At 41.7% G+C, this 19,581-nt stretch overlaps 1 protein-coding gene across 7 annotated transcripts in view; it reads left to right on the top strand.

The window, feature by feature from the left end:
• Window positions 1-1,115: 1,115 nt before the first annotated feature.
• The window catches only part of LOC105935453 (voltage-dependent R-type calcium channel subunit alpha-1E), a 94,688-nt gene continuing 76,222 nt past the window's right edge, over window positions 1,116-19,581 (top strand). For 4 of the 7 annotated variants that reach the window (XM_036138265.1, XM_036138264.1, XM_036138263.1 and 1 more), the window contains exons 1-3: window positions 1,116-1,484; window positions 5,769-6,226; window positions 16,853-17,116. In XM_036138265.1, the coding sequence (XP_035994158.1) occupies window positions 5,820-6,226; window positions 16,853-17,116 (671 nt within the window). In that variant the 5' untranslated portion in view covers window positions 1,116-1,484; window positions 5,769-5,819. Of the gene's footprint in view, window positions 1,485-4,438; window positions 4,479-5,768; window positions 6,227-16,534; window positions 16,744-16,852; window positions 17,117-19,581 lie in introns of those variants that run through there. The other 3 variants (XM_036138262.1, XM_021323208.2, XM_021323215.2) reach the window with 3 other exon arrangements.

Below are 19,581 nucleotides of genomic sequence, written 5' to 3'. Positions count from 1 at the left end.
ACACTGGAGGGTTTTGGTGCATTAACAGCATGTTTAAGGTCAGTCAGATTTAAGCCCGGACGTTGACTAGTCTGCTCCAAAACATTCATCTTGTTTTCACCTGTGGTCAGGCTTGTTTTGATATTTTGTTTCCATCAGTGAATAAATTCAACATTTGGACACTGTATTTTGCAGTTTCTCTGCAAAATACATCGGTTTGATGGTCTGAAATATCGAAGTGTCATAACAAAAAGCAACAACAGGAGAAATCTGAAATAGGCTTCTTTATTTCCTATTTTGCAAATTTACATTTCTTTAAAAATGGGGCAAGATGAATGTATTTCTATTCAAAAGCACAGGGTGCTGTGGAAAAACATGATTTGTTTGTACGCTTATATAAACTACCTTTCACATAATACATAAACACACTGCAGATAATCGATTAGCCATTTTCACATTTAATCGCGTTTTTGCTTTCTGTTTAGTCTTTTAACTCTCAATCAGGCTCTTTATCCTTTTAAAATGAAATGCACTGATAAGATCCAAAAACACAATGAACCAATGAACTATTGTTTTTTGTTTTTTTTCATGTTGAAAATGAAACTGACTAAAATGATCAGGTATGATGTGTTGTTTATTTCTGGTAATAACTCAGCAGTTATTTGTCATTGAAGATGATTCACCACTCACAGAGAGAAGATGGAGTAGTGAGTCATTACTAGTTTCATACATTTTTTTTATTTTTTTATTAGGCTATTATATTTTCCACTTTCTTCTCTGTGCTCTTGTAACACGTTTTAAAATTTCAATAAATATGAATAAGGAATATAATCGCAATTGTCTCTGTTAATCAACTAAGCTTCATCTGGACCCTTGGAAGGTCACTTTTCTGAGACATTCATAATTTGGTTTCTTGAAACTAATTCAAACCAAACTCTGTTTCCTAGAGATAAAGAATAAAACGAGCAGCTCTTCCTCAGTATTTTATCTGTGTTGCTTTAGCCCACCATCTAGTGGTACACATCTGAGTATTTGCCCCCCTCACATCCCCCTTCCACATGGATACCTGTTGCATTTCTTTCTCTCTCCAATTACCATTATCATCCCTGCCTCCACGGAGGAGATGAGAACGAACTCTCCCGGTGAAGTTTTGAAGCCACAGCCCTGCGCGTCGTAATCCACGCGCCAAGTGACTCATATATCGCGGACAGCCCGGTTTGCGTGAAGATGGTCGGGATTATATCCACGCCTCGGTCCTTGTCTCCGCGCGTATTTACGCTCATGTCTGCCACACGGCTCTGGCTCCCAGCCACCCAACGATATTTATAGCCACACAGCGGCGACCAGCAGCACTCAAGGAGATACCTGGCTTCCTCTGAGCATCAAACTTGGACTGATTGAGTGGCAGGCGGGCAGGAAGAAAGAGGGAGGGGGGTGGTGGTAAAAGGGGGGTGCCATGGATTTAGGATCCAGCTCAGGATGTAAGGAGCGCGCCGCACCTCGAGGTAAGCCCGCGATCAGATCCATTGATCAGTGCATGGGTTCAGTGATTTTTTTTTTTTTTTTTTTTTTTTGGCGTTCGCCTGCTTGGCGGCGGGTGCATCAGTCCTCCAAGTGTGCATTTTAGCAATCTATTTCCATACTTCTGAGTGCCGCTTTTGTTTCCGCCTCCTCCACTCTCGTGCGCGTCAAACACTTAACTCCGCGGGAATAAAGAAGCGGCAGCCTAATTAACAATACCCGTTAACTGGCTGGTTAATGCATTTCCAAGGCGAATGTCGACGTGCGACTGACGTGAACAAATTGGACAGAGGGGGGCAAAGGAGGGGGGGTGGGGGGCGCCTGTTGTTTTAGTGGGCACTAATTAAAGGAGATCACAGTCTGAGAGCTGAAATTGGAATAAAATAGGACAAGAACTCCTCCACGCATGTGTTTTAACTTTAGCAGAGACTGCTCCTGCGTCCATTACAGAGGAAGGGTTTAATTCTTGTTTGTGTAAGTCCACAAACAGGGATCCACCCTGCTTCTTGTGTAGTTTCAGCTTGTTGGTATATGCAGCCTTGACCTTTAATTGCCCCTCGTCTGTGGCTCCGCAGCAGACTGATAATACCACCTACCCGTCTTTTGTGCCACCATCAGAGGCAGCCCACTGCTGAGCAGCATACAGGTGCCATCAGGCTGCCCTTCTAAATGTGCGCGCTGACCTTGCAGCCTCTGCCGGCTTTCACAGAGGCGCTGCTCCGGTGTTGGAGGGCAGAGCTCAGCTCAGGCTGTGTCCGGTTCGCGTCTGAGGAGCCCCTGCTGCTGATGATGAGTGAGTCACCGAACGCTTTTTTGCCTCGGCTCCTCCACACTCAGTCATCTTCTTTTCAGCTTCCAGCTCAATGGAAGCGGCCTTGTTTCGTCTGTCTGCCCGCTGACTGGCTGGCTCCGTGCGAACTTGCTGTTTTTCAGCCTTTTGACACTCCATATGACCCCCCCCTGTCTCAGCAAGACACATGGTTTGCTGGCAGCAAAAAGGAAGAGAGAGAGAGAGAGAGAGAGAGAGAGAGAGAGAGAGAAAAAGGCTTCACATTGTTTATTTTTAGCTAGATTAAGGCTGAAAATGACAAAACTCCAACCTGACTGTCAGTGGTGGTCCTTTCATAAATGTTCCCTTGGGTAAACCGCTCCTTCTGTGCCCGATTCATGGAGATTCGTGAATCTCAGACTGTGTTGTGGGAAAAGGTCTTTTTCTGTGTCACTTTGTGTACACTCTGGACATGTCACCGATCTATGGCAGGGCAACATAAAGACACCCAAGACAAATAACCACGCACACACACACAGGGCAATTTGAAGAGACCAATTAACCTAATGGTCATATTTTTGGACTGTGGGAGGAAGCTGGAGTACCTGGAGAGAACCACAGGTACAATCAGAACATGAAAACTCCACGCAGAAAAAAACCCAGGCTGGGGATTTAAACCCGAGACTTCTTGTTGCAAGGCAACAGAGCTACCATCTGCCCCACTGTGCAGGCCACACTTTCAGCTTTTGATGTGTAATTTCAGAACGTCACAATAATCAGATAGAAACTTCAGCATCATTATCCAGCTAAGGCGTACATAAATAATTTGTACAATTGAACCACTGTGCACAACACGGTGGGAGTGGGTTGGGGGCGCTCATGCCTATCTGACTGAACATCTGTATTTGCAAGATGGTGACATTTTGTTTCAGTATTTGTTTCAGCCCGTGATACATTGGCACTCTGAGCAGAGAGCCACATCATTTCAGAAACCAATACTGATTTTTGTAGATGTTCAGTCAGAACATTTAGATTAGACAGAAATAGATTTGAGGGCCAATGTATTTTAACAATCTATTTGCATTTTGCAACTTTAATAGTTGGTTTCGAGTATCTTCAGGTTTTATAATCGAAATATTCCGCTTGCCGTCCAGTTTTATAGACTAATGGAAAACCCAAATCACAACATTTGTATAGTTCCTAGCTTTCTATCTGAAATAATCCTCATCCCTCCAATCCCTGATTTTTAAAAAATCAGCCCTACAGTCAGGACAGAGTGGACTTTAAACAGTGGACCTTAAGCAGCAAAAACAAAGCATCTCATGCAGTGATAAAAGAGGTGGTTCAGCAATACTTAGTAGCCAGAAAAACTAAAGCCTGAAAACGAAAGATGCTCCCATCAACAGCTGATTTACCCCCAATCTGAAGGTCAAATATATATATATTTTTTTTTCTAAATGTGGTTTTATGTCCTAAAGCCAACTGGAATTTGTCCGTTTCGGGTCAAAAGGTAATTTTCGAGGTTTTTTGAGATCAAACATTGACAAACTTGTCCTCAGGATTGTATGGTGTCAGCTTCAAATTTGGTCAGTATCCCCTTAAGGCATGGGGGATAAAAAATTATGAAAAGTTTTTGAGGGTGTCTAGGGGAGCGAGGCTAAGCTTCAAACTTGTGTCTCAAGACCTAGAAAAAAGTCTCAAAGCGCTATGGTTTAAATCCAACAGGAATTCAACCATGTTGGATCAAATACGTCATTTTGAGTCTTTAACACACCAAATCCCTCCAACTTTTTGACCAAAATAACTCACCAAATTCCTCCTACGGCTTTCGCCTTAAACATTTCAAAAGGACTCAGTGCAGTCTCATGTCATTAGAGATCAAAAGTTACCAACAGCTTTAATTACAGATCTAATTACTTCCATACACAAGGGTTGGGCGGTACCAAAGTTTCTGCCTGTCCTCACAGACCACTGCTAGACACTTTCACACGGTTACTTGCTGTCAATACTTTGGCCCCGCCCACTCAGAACAGGAAGTGACATTTTTACTGGTGGATCTCCTCCTTTTACACCCTGACTCAATCATTTCAAGCTGTGTCTGTTGACACAGAACAAGCTGATGTTGAATCCTTCTCTTAACAGCGACTGTTGGTCGGACCATGTGGGTGTGATGGAGCAGCCGATGTTTTTATCTCGCCGTTTGGACACGGTTGGTTCTAAATCACACAAGCAGAATCTGATTTTCACCAAACTTAATAGAAATTATGTTTGTCAACCTCCAAACAGCTCAGCTTGATAAACATTTGAATTTGAATCAGTTATGCGCCCGGAATATTTGAAACTGCTAAATCTCTCTGATGCATTGTCAGATCCTCACCACATTGTGTGTGCTTCCTCGCGGACCACTGTTCAACACATTGGTATGAAACACTGATGATGTCGCTTTAGCCCCGCCCACTGAGAACAAAGTCCCAGGTATCTGACTCCATGACAGTCTGTAATTGTCTAATAACAGATAATCATTTCAAATGACATTTCCAAAATATTAGACAATGTGGTCCTTAATCCTTTGACAGCAAACAGGAAGTGACCACAATTTCCATCAGAAAGGTCAGATTTCAGCCGAATTTCGCAAGACTTCTTACCAGAGCTGAAATGAGTCTGACTGAACGTAATATCAAGGCTCGGCTACAATACGGCCAGAACTGAGTGGCGGTCTCATTGAAGGGCACTGAGGTGGCGATGTGGAACACCCGGAGCGGCACTGGGGTGCGAGGGCCGTTCCACGCTGCTTGCAGCTTTAATTATTTTCATTACTACTGTTATTTCTCTCTCTTGTCTGCGTTATAGCGATTGGAAGAATCACAACCTGCAGTCAGAACTGGGATGGGATCTGCAGGTCACAACTCAGTATGACCGTGTCAGACAGTAATCTCTAACTAGAACCTGTTGTTTAAGACCACCAAAGTAAGATTAGAAAACGTGCAGCATTACATAACAATATATGCTGAATGAGTCACTCAGCATATATTGTTTTCTGTTTAAAGGGAAAAATACTGTATCAACGCTACAGACTCAGCAGGAAAATAAGTATCTACAGCTAAACGAAGAAGTTGTCATGTGCACAACAACAGCACATAGTTATAATGTCACGTTCAAGTGACATTAGGTAATTAGAGCTAAGCACACAATGCAGCGGAAGCTACTCATTTATCAATCATTAGCTGGTATTTGGGCACAATACGAGGCATTTCCTCTAAATAAAATGCAGGAATCTCTCAACTCAAAAGGAAACGTTCTAATAAACCGACTGCGGTTGCTGATCAAAAGACAAAAGTTGTGATTCCTTTGAGCGCCACTTGAGCCTCATTGCAGGTTGCTGAAACGTTTCAGTCTGGACAGAAACTAAAAGAGTCCTTTAACTGTGGCTTGTCAATGTTTCTCCAGTCAGTGCTGTCATCTGGCATTCATCATCTTCTGCTTCTCTTTTCTCTTCTAGCCCCATTTGTAGAATTATGGTGAACCTGCGAAGCTCCTGACCCCTGCAGTCATGCTCACCCGTTCGGACCAGTCCCTCTCCCGTTCCCTCACACCGACTCTCCGCTCTCCGTCGCGCTGCGGACGCACTCATGTCCAGTCTTCTCTGTCCCTGCCGGAGCCTGAGGACTGGAGGAGGCCCATCTCGGCTGCCCGTCCTGGCTTGGCTCAAGGAGTTCGCTCCTCCTCCCTGCAGGTCCCTCCCGGCGGCCCTGAGAACCTGGGCCTGCCCCCCCGTGCAGCCAGCTTCGACGTGCACTACAGCCAAGAGGACGGCTCGTCCGATCAGGGCTCGGGGTCTCTCAGCCCCCATGCTGCGCTGCGGCGGCGCGGAGGTCTTGTGGAGCAGAAGGACATCATCATGGCCCACCAGGCTCACAAAATACAGAGCACGCCACAAGCCCGCAGGAAGGAGTGGGAGTGAGTATAAAAGAGCTTCCGATTCAAAGGATTCCTTTTTAAACTGCGCATGTAAGGATGATAAATCCGCAAGGAGTAGGTTGAAAGCACCAATTAAGAAACAAGAAACGACACAAGCATAGTGCAGAGTTTTACTTATCAATAGATATAAAGATATAATTATATGAAAAAAACTTGGTCGAAAACATGATCTGAGACTTATCATGGACAAGCTTCTTCATGAAAGGCTTTTTCTATGTTTCTAAGAAGTCCAAAATATGAGCAAGCGTGAATAATAACAGGGCTGCTGAGCTGGAAACAGAATGTATGCCAGTACTGACAGTAATAATTACATCTGCAACTCCTGCTGCGACGTGTCTGTCTGTCATCAAATTAGTTAGAAGATGTGACATGCCACAGCCTCGGCAGATGCCTAATACACCAAGACATTTCCATGTTTACTAAAACCGTGGCAATTAATTGGTTATTTTATGACTAAATTACTCCTACAGAGTTTTAAAATGTGTTTTTATCTAATAGTTTTGGGTTTATGAGCGCCTGTATTTCTATTACAGCTCCAAATAGAGGACAGTGGAGCATTTCAAATGCTGTTGGAGATCATAACAGGGTGCCATCAAGCAGACTGAAACAAACAAAAAAACTTTTCTTGCAAAAATATATATCAGCCAGCCTAACATTTTCCTTCTAGTAAAAAAAAATTCACATAACAATTAAGATACATTTAAAAAAATGATATTGTCATTAATGAAAATACATGTAGAAAATCTAATGGACAAGGCTTTCACTGTGTGTGGAGGACTGTCTGTAAACCTTATATAAATAATTGTCACATAAAGGGCATTAATTAGTTATAATACATTTACTATTTCATTTCTAAGCTCTTACAGGCATCAGACATTTAAATCAAAAACAGCATTCGTCTTCAGCATTCTTATTGTTAAACAACAACAATAATAATAGATCACGATATGGATCGATATTTTGATTTTGCATCGATGTAATTGGATCGTTATTCATTTAATTAATATATGTATGTGGATTGATGTTTTGCAGTGTATTTCCACTGACTTGCAAAAGCATTCTAACCCCATGATTATTTATTTTAACACATTACAACTATTAACTTCAACACATTTTCTTGTGGTTTTAAGTGATGCACCAACACAAAGTATTGAATATTTATGGGCCGGTAGAACAAATAATGAATTGCGATGCTCTCAGACATTTTTGCAAGTAACTATCTGAAAAGCATTGTGTACATTGGTATTCATCTTCCCCTGAGTCAGCACTTTGAACTACATATCACTGCTATTGCAGGTGCAGGTCTTTTAGGGTATGTCTCTGTGAGCTTTACACATCTATAGCTGACATTTTTGCCCATACTTCTATGCTCAGTAGCTCAAGCTCAGTCATATTGGATGCAGAGCATCTGTGTACTGCTTATTTGACACTTAAATTTTCAACTCAATTCCATTCAGAAAAAACGTTATTAATCCCAAAGGGAAATTAAATGTTGTTGTAACGCATATAGGTTTTTTTTCAATGAGTTGTTTTAGAGGCTGATGGCTGCAGGCAGAAATAATTTCCTGTAGCGGTCTGTCTTACAGTGGATCTGGAGAAGCTTCTGACTGAAGACATTCTGTTGTTGGATGACAGTCTGATGAAGAGGATGCTCAGGGTTGTCTGTAATGTTCTTCATTTTATGAAGAATTCTTCTTTGTAAAAGCTGAAATCAACATTTTGGTCCCATTTGTCCAGAGCTCCTACTTCGCCATGTTGTTTGTTTCCCTTAACTAACTAATTTAAATTTTTACAAATGGGGTTTATTTTATCGTCACCTGGCCTTGGGTTTCTCTGCATGAAGTTTGCATAATCTCCCTGTGTGCGCATGGGTTCTCTCCAAGGCAAGGAAAGGCAAGGCAAATTTATTTGTATAGCACATTTCAGTCCAAAGACAATGCACAGTGCTTTACATGATTACAATATAGGAAGATAAAACAGAATGAAAGCAAGTTGGAATAAAATGTAGAAACAAAATAAAACATGGGAAAATAGAAACTAAAAGCAAATATTAAAAATAGTTGGACTACAGAGCTGAACTAATGATGTTTCAGTAAAACAGTTTAACTAGAACAGCCCAAGGAAATCCTAAACAAATGTTTTTTTAATCTTGATTTAAAGGAACTCAGGCTTTCAGCACTTTTACAGTTTTCTGGAAGTTTGTTCCAGATAAGTGGAGCATAGGAACTAAATTATGCTTCTCTGAGTTTGGTTCTGGTTCTAGGTATGCAGAGCAGGCTGGAGCCAGAAGACCTGAGTGGTCTGGAGGGTTGATACACTGATAACAAGTCTGTGATGTATTTAGGTGCTAAGCCATTCAGGAATTTATAAACCAACAGAAGTAATTTAAAGTCTATTCTCTGAGATACAGGGAGCCAGTATAAGGACTTTAGAACTGGGGTGATGTGCTCTACTTTCTTAGTCTTAGTGAGGACGCGGGCAGCAGCGTTCTGGATCAGCTGCAGCTGTCTGATCCACTTTTTAGGCAGACCTGTAAAAACACCGTTGCAGTAATCAATTCAACTAAAAATAAATGCATGGATTAGTTTTTCTAGATCCTGCTGAGACATCAGTCCTTTAATCCTGGAAATGTTCTTCAGGTGATAGAAAGCCGACCTTGTAATTGTCTTTAGATGCTTTTGGAGGTTCAGGTCTGAGTCCATCACTACACCCAGATTTTGTTCCTTATCATTGGTTTCTAGCTGAAGCGACTGAAGCTGTGTGCTAACTCTTGATTGCTCCTCTATCGGTACAAAAATTATTATTTCTGTTTTGTTTCTATTCAACTGTAGAAAGTTTTGGCACATCCATGCATTGATTTCTTCTAGGCATTTACTCAGTGCCTGAACTGGTTCAAAGTCATCTGGTGACATGGTGATGTAGAGCTGTGTGTCGTCTGCATAGTTATGGTAGCTGATGTTGTATTTTATGATCTGAGCTAAAGGGAGCATGTAGATAAATGAATTGGAGGGGACCCAGGTTTGACCCTTGGGGAACCCCACATGTGATTTTTGTCATCTCTGATGTAAAGTTATCTACTGACACAAAAAATTCACTGTCCTTTAAGTAGGATTTAAACCAGTGGAGTGCTGTACCAGAATGGCTGACCCAGTTCTCCAGGCGTTCTAACAGAATGGTGTGATCGACAGTATCAAATGCTGCACTGAGGTCCAATAGAACCAGCACGGTGGTTCTTCCACAGTCTGTATTTATATGGATGTCATTATACACCTTGATAAGGGCGGTCTCTGTACTGTGGTGAGCACGGAAACCTGACTGGAATACGTCAAAGTGGCTGGTCATTGTTAAGAAGGTATTTAATTGTGGAAACACAGCTTTTTCCATAATCTTACTGATAAAGGGGAGGTTTGAGATGGGCCTATAGTTCTGCAGAAGTAGTTTGTCCAAATTGTTCTTTTTCAGCAGTGGTTTGATAATTGCTGTTTTTAGGAACTGAGGGAAAACACCTGACAGAAGGGACGTGTTTATTATCTATGGCAAATAAGACACTATGACAGGCAAAACTTTCTTAAAGAAAGCTGTGGGGAGAACATCAAGGCAGCAGGAGGAGGAACTTAGCTGCTGAATGATTTCATCCAAGCGTTTGCGGTATATTTGGCTGAATTGGGACACTTTGTCAAGATAAGTTCTAGTTGGATACAGTTTTGGTTCTGAACTTGATACGGATGTACAGACTGATCTTCTGATCTTTAGGATTTTCTCAGTAAAGAAGTTAGCAAATTCATTGCAGGCCATGGTGGAGTGGAGTTCAGAAGCCACGGACACAGAGGGATTTGTTAGCCTGTCAACTGTGGCAAATAAGGCACGGGCATTATTAATGTTTTAAATTATATCTGAAAAAGTCTCTCTTTATAGATGTCATAATGAACCTGAAGTCTTTCTCCACCTGCATTCAGATTTTTGACACTCCCTTTTTTCACTTCTAACTGCTAGAACACTTCTCCACAGAGATTTTTTTCTTCCCTAAAACAACCTTCGCTTTAATTGGAGAAATGCAGCCAATGATGTCTGAGACTTTAGACTGAATGTTATCTACTAGTTCATCTATTGAGTTACACCATAAGGTTGAAGTAGCAGAGGAAACTTGGATATACATGTCTGTGGCATCGTCCTTAAAGGTGTGTTTTCTTATGATTTCCCTTTGGCTAAATGAGTCACTGGAAATTATGCTTTCAAAGGTAACAGAAAAGTGATCAGATAGGGCAACATCAGTTGCATTGACTTTGGAAATGTTTAGACCTTTAGTGATGATTAAGTCTAAAATATGTCCCTGTTTGTGCATTGGCTGTTTAACATGTTGAAATAAACCAAAGTTTCTAAGTGTGTCACACAGTTATTTTGCACTTCTGTCTTCAGGGTTGTCAAAGTGAAAGTTGAAGTCTCCCATGATAATTAAACAGTCATAATTAACACATACCAAAGACAGGAGGTCACTAAGATCATTAAAGGTACTCTGGCTTCCTCCCACAGTCCAAAAACATGATGGTTAGGTTAATTGGTCTCTCCAAATTGTCCTTAGGTATGTGTGTGTTGTTTGTCCTGTGTGTATCTGTGCTGCCCTGTGATGAACTGGCGATATGTCCACGGTGCACCCCGCCTAACACCGAAAGACTGCTAACACCCCCCCCCCTCCCGTTATTGAAAAAATAAACCGATCTCCAGCAACTCCAAGAGCTTCATATCAGAACATCAAGAAGGAAATTCCCGTTCATAAATGGAAGCAGGGACAGAGCATCAACATAAGATCCCATCAGTCAATTGATCTATTTATAATGTTGTTTGTACTTCAGGCTAAGAAGAGCTTTGGTATAACTATTATCACAGTATACATCAGAACATTTACTCAAGTCAATCAACTCTACAGTCATATCTGAGCGATCGGCAGCTTTTGCTTCCACTTCAGTGGAAACCAACGTTCATACTGTATTCCTAGCGCTATTCCAGTCTTTTCCCTCTTGGAATCCTATATTTTTTGTGTTTTTTTACCTTGGACCTTTCTTCAGTGCTTCTATAGTTTGCTGGGAGATGCTAATAGCCATTAGCTGCTTTCTGCACATGAACAGTGTTGTACTTCCGTTGTTATTATAAATAAACACAAACGGCTTTATTTACTAACAGATTGAGCAAAAACAAAGCATAAAACACCAAAATAACAACTAATATGACAGCAGGACGTAACACTCTTTCGTAAAAACTGTATATGCAACCAGAGTGAGTTACTGATGTATATATATGAAAAAAGGCAAATAATGTGGCACCTTTAAGGAGAAGCAGGTATAGACAATGTTTGGATGGATGGATCCTTTTCATATCATTTATTATTCACACTATGTGCAACTTTGTGTTGGTCTATCACAAAAAATCCAAATAAAATAGCCCAACTGCAGTGAATACTTTTGCATGGCACTGTACACCCACAAATGTGTGAAATGAATTGATTAAAACTGATCGTCTGCAACTTTGTGACTGCAATAAACCTGCCGATTGTCTCAGTTTTCTCCTTTTAATCTCAATTCATCACACATTTGAGATTTGATTCAGGAATGTTTCAGTCTGATGTGCTGCCACCATTGCTTTTCTCAGTTCCTTGTATGTCATCCTTGCTGGCACCATGATAAAATTCAAGAGACTTTGTCTCCTGTTCTTTAAATAAAACAAGACACCCACTCACACCCAATTGGCATATCACAGGGAACTGAATCTAATTTCATCTGAATAAACCCCCAGCAAAACACAACAGTAACATCCATATTGTTAAGGTTGGATCTTTTTTATCTTAGAAAATAAATGTTCCTTACTAGTTTAACTGTGGAATTTTCCGGTTTTTTTTGTTTTGTTTTTTACCAACATGCAAGCTCCAACTGAATTTAAAATATTTTCCACATCATATTTTTAATTGTAGTGTGTGTGCAAATCTATGTGCTAAAATTAGTGATGTATATTTGCTAAATCAGTTTGCATCCCTTTCTTCATTAGATAGATTTTTCTCTACAGTTTATCTAACCAGATTTCTTATAGTTTAATGAATGGTGGAGCTCTTCATGCTAACCTGTGAACCTCCGAACTCTGGAGCCGGATCGGTTTGATAATCTACCTCTTACCACTTGAATGACAGAAGGCGCTGGATCAGTGTAACCTCCAGTCAACCAACATAACAACCCCTTCTGGTTTCCATTTACTCCTCCGCACACCCTCTTTATTTCCACTTTGTTGTTGAACACTCATGTAAAGTTTGCGTTCTCCTCAAGAGCAGTTACAACACACAGCAAAATATAAATGCTTTAAAACAGACCCCTAAATTCATGATCACTATAATTTTGTTGGGGGTGGTCTGTAGATGCATTGTGGTTATTTGTCCATTAGGGGATGCTAGGGAATCAAAATAGAGCTGGAGTGTGATGAAGTAAGCAGTAGAGGTTTTGAATGCTGCTGAGCTTTCCCCCAGAATGTTAAATGGCTATTAACACCCTTTAATGAGTAATATGACATGTTTGCAGAACCGACTTTTAAATGTGTGAGATGCCCCTCCCTCCCCCTTCCTCTCCGGAGGCTTTGAATGGAGACTTCCACACATTTACCCAGCATTCTGACCCAAATTTGGGTGTCAATAAACAAAATTGGACTCTGGTTCAAAAATGTGTAACTGGTCTTTATAAATATGCAACATAAACCGACACGGACGGCTTTGCGCCAATCCGGGGCGATATAAGAAGCCATTATTAGACAAATCAAACTGACATAACTCAGAAGAGAGAGTGTCTGTTGCTAGGAAACAGAGAGAAAAATAAAATACTAAAACCACTCCAGTCAATGTTGGGTGAAAGCCTGTCTGCAATTATATAAATGCCCTTCAGAGCTCTGGCACCAAGTGCCATTAATGTTTCAGCTCTCGACGCATGTCACCTGCAGCCAGACCTCCTCGGTCTTCCTCTCTGCATGCATGCGTGACGTGTAGGATGTGACTCCTCGCTGCTTGTTTCCCCAAAATGCATGATTGTAAGTATAAGTCAGCTCTAGCAGCAGACTTAATCTTTTCTCAAAGTTTGGTAAGGCCCAAGCAAATTGATTAAAGCTTTTCTGTACTTGCAATGGTGCTATTTTTGCACTCGTCTGAGTAGGCTGCAAACAAAAGCCGAACCGTCTTAAAGCAGGCTGCACCTGGTCATCTGCATACTGTTGTTTGGAGCATCAGTGGGGCGACGGCGCTGTGCACAAGTCTGTCAGCTTCCTCCCCGCAAGATATCCAGTGACCCTGACTGGGAGGTGCGCTTGTGTTTGTGTGTTGGGAGAAACAGATTTCTGTAGGATGAGGTTGCTCCATTGTGCAACGTGGCTTTTGTTGGCAGAAATGAAAAGAAAGAAGCAGGAATTCAAGAGAGCTATGTAGCTATGGAAACAACAGCAAAAGAGAGAGCTGGAGACACGAGCGCGGGGAGAGATGTGCTGCTGGCAGAGATGGACAAATATTTTTGTTAGGCAACACATGAGGAAACGTTTTTTTTTTTCATTTGTTTTTTTTTTTTTTTGTAATGAGAGCTTACGAAAAGTATTCACACCCTAAACTTTTGCAGATTTTGTCGAGCTAAAAACACAGCCAAGATGTGTTTCGTTGGGATTTTTGAGCAGACCAGTACAAGTTGGGATATAATTGTCAAGCGGAAGAGGAAAGATACAAATTTCTTTAACAATAAATAATAATAAAAAAGTTTTTGCATGAAGCCTTCCTGAGTCAATGACCTATGTTTTACTGCAATAACAGCTCCAGTCCTCTTCTTAAAGCAGTTAAAGCAAAATTAGATTGGACAGAGGGGTGCATATCAGTTTCTAACACAATAATATGAGCTGATTTGAATCCCTCCACCACAAGGCCAGCGGTATGTTTAGTGTTATTATCCTCTTCGAAGGCAAAGCTCTGACCCCTGTCTCATCTCTGTTGCAGCCTATTAAAGTTTTTTCCCCCTGCATTGTCCTCCATCCATCATCCCATTAACTGATGAGATCTGTTGTTCCTGCTGAAGAAAGACATCTCCTATGCATAATGTTGCCACCACAGTGTTTCACAGTGGAGATTGTGTGTTCAAAACAATGTGCAGTGCTGGTTTTCCACTTCATATGTTGTTTTGACGTTCAGTTTGATTTCATCTGACGAGAACACCTTATAAAACTGCAATTGTTATGGCTTTTTTCAATAGTCATCTTTCCTGCTGCTCTTCCATAATGGCCAGATTTGTGGAGTGCATGACTAAACAGTTGTACAGTCAACATATTCTTCCACCCGAGCTTTGAATCCATGCAGCCAACATGATCTAAGTTAACATGCGCCTTTTGGATTCTTCTCAGATCAATGCTCTCCTTGTGCTGTCTGTCAGATTTGGTCTCTGGTGATATCTTGGTCGGTTTGTTGTACTTCGTGAGATCGTCAAAAAGTATTGTTTTACAACCTGATATAAACTTTTCCACATTATGCCTAACTCGTTTTGTCTCAATGTTATTTGTTCACTAATGTTCTCTAATAAACCTCTTAGGCTTTCACAGAACAGCTATATTTTTAAATGAGTTGATTAAATTATGCCTGGTGGACTCGATTCACTTATAGGTTGTCATCTGTACGATGTTGGTGGCAGTTGAATGCTATTTAGTTGTGTCAGTAAAATGATCTGAGCACAAATGCACGCCACACTTTTCAGATTTTCGTTTATGAAGAAATTTCTAATTAGATATAATTTCCCTTCACTTCACAGTGTTTTACACGGTGTTGGTGTGTCACAGAAAATCTCAGTAAAATCCATAAAGGTTTGTGGTTTTTAACGTGACAACATTTGAAAGAAAAAAATCCAAAAGTGTGAAGAGGCTTGCCGGGTCATGTGAAGTCCACTGTAAAGTAGAAATGGATGTCAGTCAGCTTCTTACATGAGCGGTTTTTGCATTCAGCTCTTGCGTTGCCGCTTTGCATGAAGAGATACTCCCACCTTGTTCCTGTACAGTATAGAGCAGGCAAACATCGTCTTCCCCACAGAAATGCATTCATAGACCCCGCTCAATGTTTTCTCCTTTCTCTTCCAGAGCTCAACTTGTTTGCCAAGTGCGATTAGGTCACCTTTCCCTTTCTCCTTGTTTTCACAATCTCTCTTTCCCTGTCTGCACAGTAATAGCCATCAGTCAATCTGAAACACTGAGCTGGGATTTCAAGGTGATTAATGCGGCCATTGGTTTTAATCATCAAAAGAAAAAAAAAACCATGGCAGCATCAGTTGAACAATCTGTCTGTGGGGGCTGAAGTGGTCATCTTCAGGAAAAAGTTGGGGAGGGGAGAGGAGAGCAGCAGATGGAGTGAGAGCGCCCAGTCGCCTAATGAGGTCTCACTTGTGGCAGGGAGTGTGAAAAAGACCCTGCTTTCTTCTGCTTTCTTCTAAAAAAAGAGAGCAACCCTTAGATCTATCTCGTGTTCTAATTTTACCCCCTGATTTTTTTTAACCCAATATTAGCACAATGGCCCAGTTTTTACATGTCGCAACAGTCTGCCACTGTTAATGAAAAGATGACAACACTGCTGTCTGACAGGTGGCCAGAAATATTCCCATGACAGAACAAACCTCGTATCCTTCCAGATGCCTTACATCGCTTAATGGCTTATTTTGTCCTTAGTTTTATTTTGATTTCACACATATTTTCTTTTCCCACAGCACCCACCAGCATCTTTACATAATTGTGTTTTGAACCCACACAGCATGCTGTATATAGTCACTTTTTTGTTGTTTTGGAGGATGTGTTTTTGTTCATCCTCAACAAACGCTAATTGCTATGGTAACTAAATGCCGTCCCTCCTCTCCGGCAGCTTCCATTCAGATGAATTTCGAAATGTCCACGAAGTATAGCGCTGTGGGAGGGGACAGCCAGTGCTTTGCGTGCTCCTGGTTGATCTTTTTTTTTTTTTTTTTTTTTTCCTCCTTTCCAGAAGGTGATCAGTCTCTGCGCGAAGCACGTTTCACCAGATGAGGCAAAGCGGCTTATTTTCAACAAGTTGACCACAGCGGGAAAATGCGTAAAGTTTTGAAAAAGGAGCCTCGGATCTCTCCTTCCGAAGCGCGCATGGTAGATTTTGATTTCCACGGTTTTACAATTTACTACCGGCTTGTGTGCTGGTAGAAAATTACAACTTGGATTTCTCCCTCCCTCTTTTTTTTTACCCGATAAACTGCCCCCGTTTAGAGAGGCGCTTACATTCAAAGTTGCTGAGAGCTAAGCGTTGCGCGCTCTCGCACAGTTGATTTTCTCTGCAACCCGCGGTCTTGATTTGACTCATGGGAATCTTTTAAGAAAATTGAAAAAGCTGAACGGTATAAGTTTCTTTTTCCTCCCTTGCGGAGATGGAGTGAGAGGATCCTGAAACTTGTTAAGGAATCCATACAGCTCGAAAAGCTGAGAGCGGACTGAAGGTGGAGGATTATTGCACTGTTTGCACTCCCTCTCGTAAGTAAAACTATCTAAGTTGGTTGAAACCCTGTGTCTTTTTTTTCTTTTTTTTCTTTTTTTTTTTTTTTGTAGAATGGCTCGGTTCGGAGACGAGTCCGTTCCCGCCGCGGCAGACTCCGGGGAAGGGGACATGGAGCGCGGTAGCGACGGACAGGACACGGCGTCCGGCGGGCTGACGGCTTCCATGAAGCAAGCCAAGGCGCAGCGGGCCCGGACCATGGCTCTGTACAACCCCGTCCCTCACCGGCAGAACTGCCTCACCGTCAACAGGTCGCTTTTTATATTTGCAGAGGACAACCTCATTAGGAAATATGCAAGGAGGATAATAGAGTGGCCATATCCTTACAGTGAAAGCATGATGCATGTTTTAAAATGTTTTCTTTAATCGGAGTTGTTGCTGCGGTTTTGTCAGCTCAGCACCATGGACAGCAAACTTTTTTCTCTCTTCTTCTCGGCCTCTCAAGTCCTGTTTTTGGTAAATTTCTGACTTCTCCTCATCACGAAAATGACTCCCAGTTTAATGAAAATGTCACCTTTCCTTTACCTCCTCTCCTCATATGTTGCTGTGCAGCTTATTCGTCGCTGGTTCTTGCGGGAAAAAGAAAGCAAGCGTGTGATGATCATTAGAGGCAGCTCTGCTCACTGTGGGGGTGGCTTGTAGGCACATCTCCGCTGCCTTAGTGCTCATTGGAATATGAACCTGGCCATGAGTAGGAGTCAGTTCAAATTCAGCAGGCAGCGCTTCTCTGGTTCCCTGCTGTAGTGCTGGCAAGCGGCTTCTCTTTATTCGGAAAGCTTTCCAAGGAATTTGTCTTGTCATTGAACATCGTGTGCACGATTCTGCAACAACAAGACGACAGAAGATGCTCGCTTACTTTCTTTTTAGTCTCACGCATCTCTTGAAGCTCAGTGCCTTGCATCATCAGCTCAGCAGCACCGCTCTGCTGCCATCTCTGCCCACCTCTCCTCCTGCCTCACACCCCCTCCAGTACAGCATGCCAGTCTCCCACAGTTACCTAACCACATGCTCTCTGTGGGCGTGTGGGAGTCGGGCAAGTGGTCAACACTAGCTGGCCACTGATGTGTGTATCAGCGGAGGCAGAGGTACAGTGCATGTGTGGGAGAGAAAATGGCCAGTGTAGTAATTTTTGTGGCTGTGAAAACAGCACGTGTCAGAGTGTTGACTGGGTGAGACCTGAAACGTCCAAAAATCTGAGCGTGTGGGTGCAAAACAAATCCCTGTGAATATTTACAAGTCAAGTAACACTGGTAATTGCACACTTCTGCCAGAGCTTCAAGGGGATTTGTGCAAGTGGCTTGCTTGTTGGAAATTTATCGGGCAAGGAATGCCACACTCACATGTGAAATATAGCACTCTGAAAAGTGTCCAGACCCTAAATTCAAACCAAAAACCCTAGTGTATTTTATAATGGTTTTATATGGTTAACAGTTGTATGGTACCACACAATTGTAAAGTGGAAGAAAAATTATTTTTCTGAATAAAAATCTGAAAAGTGTGGCGTGAGCATGAATTCAGCTCTCATAGTCAGTACTTTGTTGAAGAAAACCATTCCCATCAGCGTAACCCCCAGATTCCACGTCCTCCACGCTTGGTCGTGTCCGTTCCCTTACAGACCTCCTCCGTAAGTCCATGAAAGAATGCGCATACTAAATCCGCGGTTACTCCGTGTAGCTCCGCTCTGAAGTTTCTTAGAGAGCATGAGAGGAGAGCATGCACAAGAGGTACTAGTTCACGAGATAAAAACAAGGATATAAAAGATATAAAAGAGCCGGAAACAAAGCAAACTTTTCATTCATCATTAACAGCGTCCAAAACCCTCTTGGTTATTGATTTTACATCGATTCAGCAAATGTCTACTTCCATCATCAAGTATGGGGGTGTGCAAAACGAGTTTGGGTTTGCATCCCATATTAACCCGTCAACCATCAAGGGCTCATCAGTGGGCCCTTGACGATTAAGGACTCAATAGGTTTTAACCATGGCCGGCTGTTAAGGGATATGTGAAGATGTGTTATATGTGTTATATGTGAAACATAACCCTAACCCTAACCCTAACCCAATGGATGGAGGTTTATCCCCCAGCACAACTGTTTCCCTGAACAGGCAGGAAGACTACACTTAAAAAAACATTAAATTTAATTTAAATCAAATCTTATTTTTTTTGCTAATTTGCAGCAACACTAAAAAACTGCTGTTCACAGGCGCTCTCCATCCAATCTGACTGAGCTCGAGCCATTTAGCAAAGACGAATGGGCAGATTTGTTAGATTTTAGCTTTTTAAAGCTGCTAGAGGCATACACCATGCAACTTTTAGCTGTGATTGCAGTGAAGTGTGGTTCTACATTTTGGAGAGTATTTATTGGAGAGAGAATAACAATGAAGTTTTCAGACTTTTGTTTCTAATAAATTTGACATTCCTTGGACTTCACAATTATTCTTTGTGTTTGTCTAGCACATAAGATACAGTTAAAACATGGGGAAAATGTAAAAACGCTTCAAGGGTTTGAATAGTTTTGCAAAATGTTAAGTGAGACAAATGGGAATGGGGTTTACAATAAAGAGGCTACTAAATATATGGAAACAGGTGATGGTTATCGAAAGAGCGAGTGAGATAAATGATGGACTTATTGAACGCAAAGTATTTGAAATATTATCTATTTCCAACTACTTTCTGATCCTAACATTGTCAATGTGAGTCGTTGTGCGTCTCCGAGGACCCTATCTAAGCTCTCCTCCTTGAGTCAGTGACCCCGTTTCGCTCGTAGCAGGAAAATTAATA

The sequence above is a fragment of the Fundulus heteroclitus genome, chromosome 6, assembly GCF_011125445.2.
Source record: "Fundulus heteroclitus isolate FHET01 chromosome 6, MU-UCD_Fhet_4.1, whole genome shotgun sequence".
NCBI lineage: Eukaryota > Metazoa > Chordata > Actinopteri > Cyprinodontiformes > Fundulidae > Fundulus > Fundulus heteroclitus.
The sequence above is the reverse complement of the archived record's forward strand: the minus strand, read 5'-3'. Positions and strand labels throughout refer to the sequence as shown.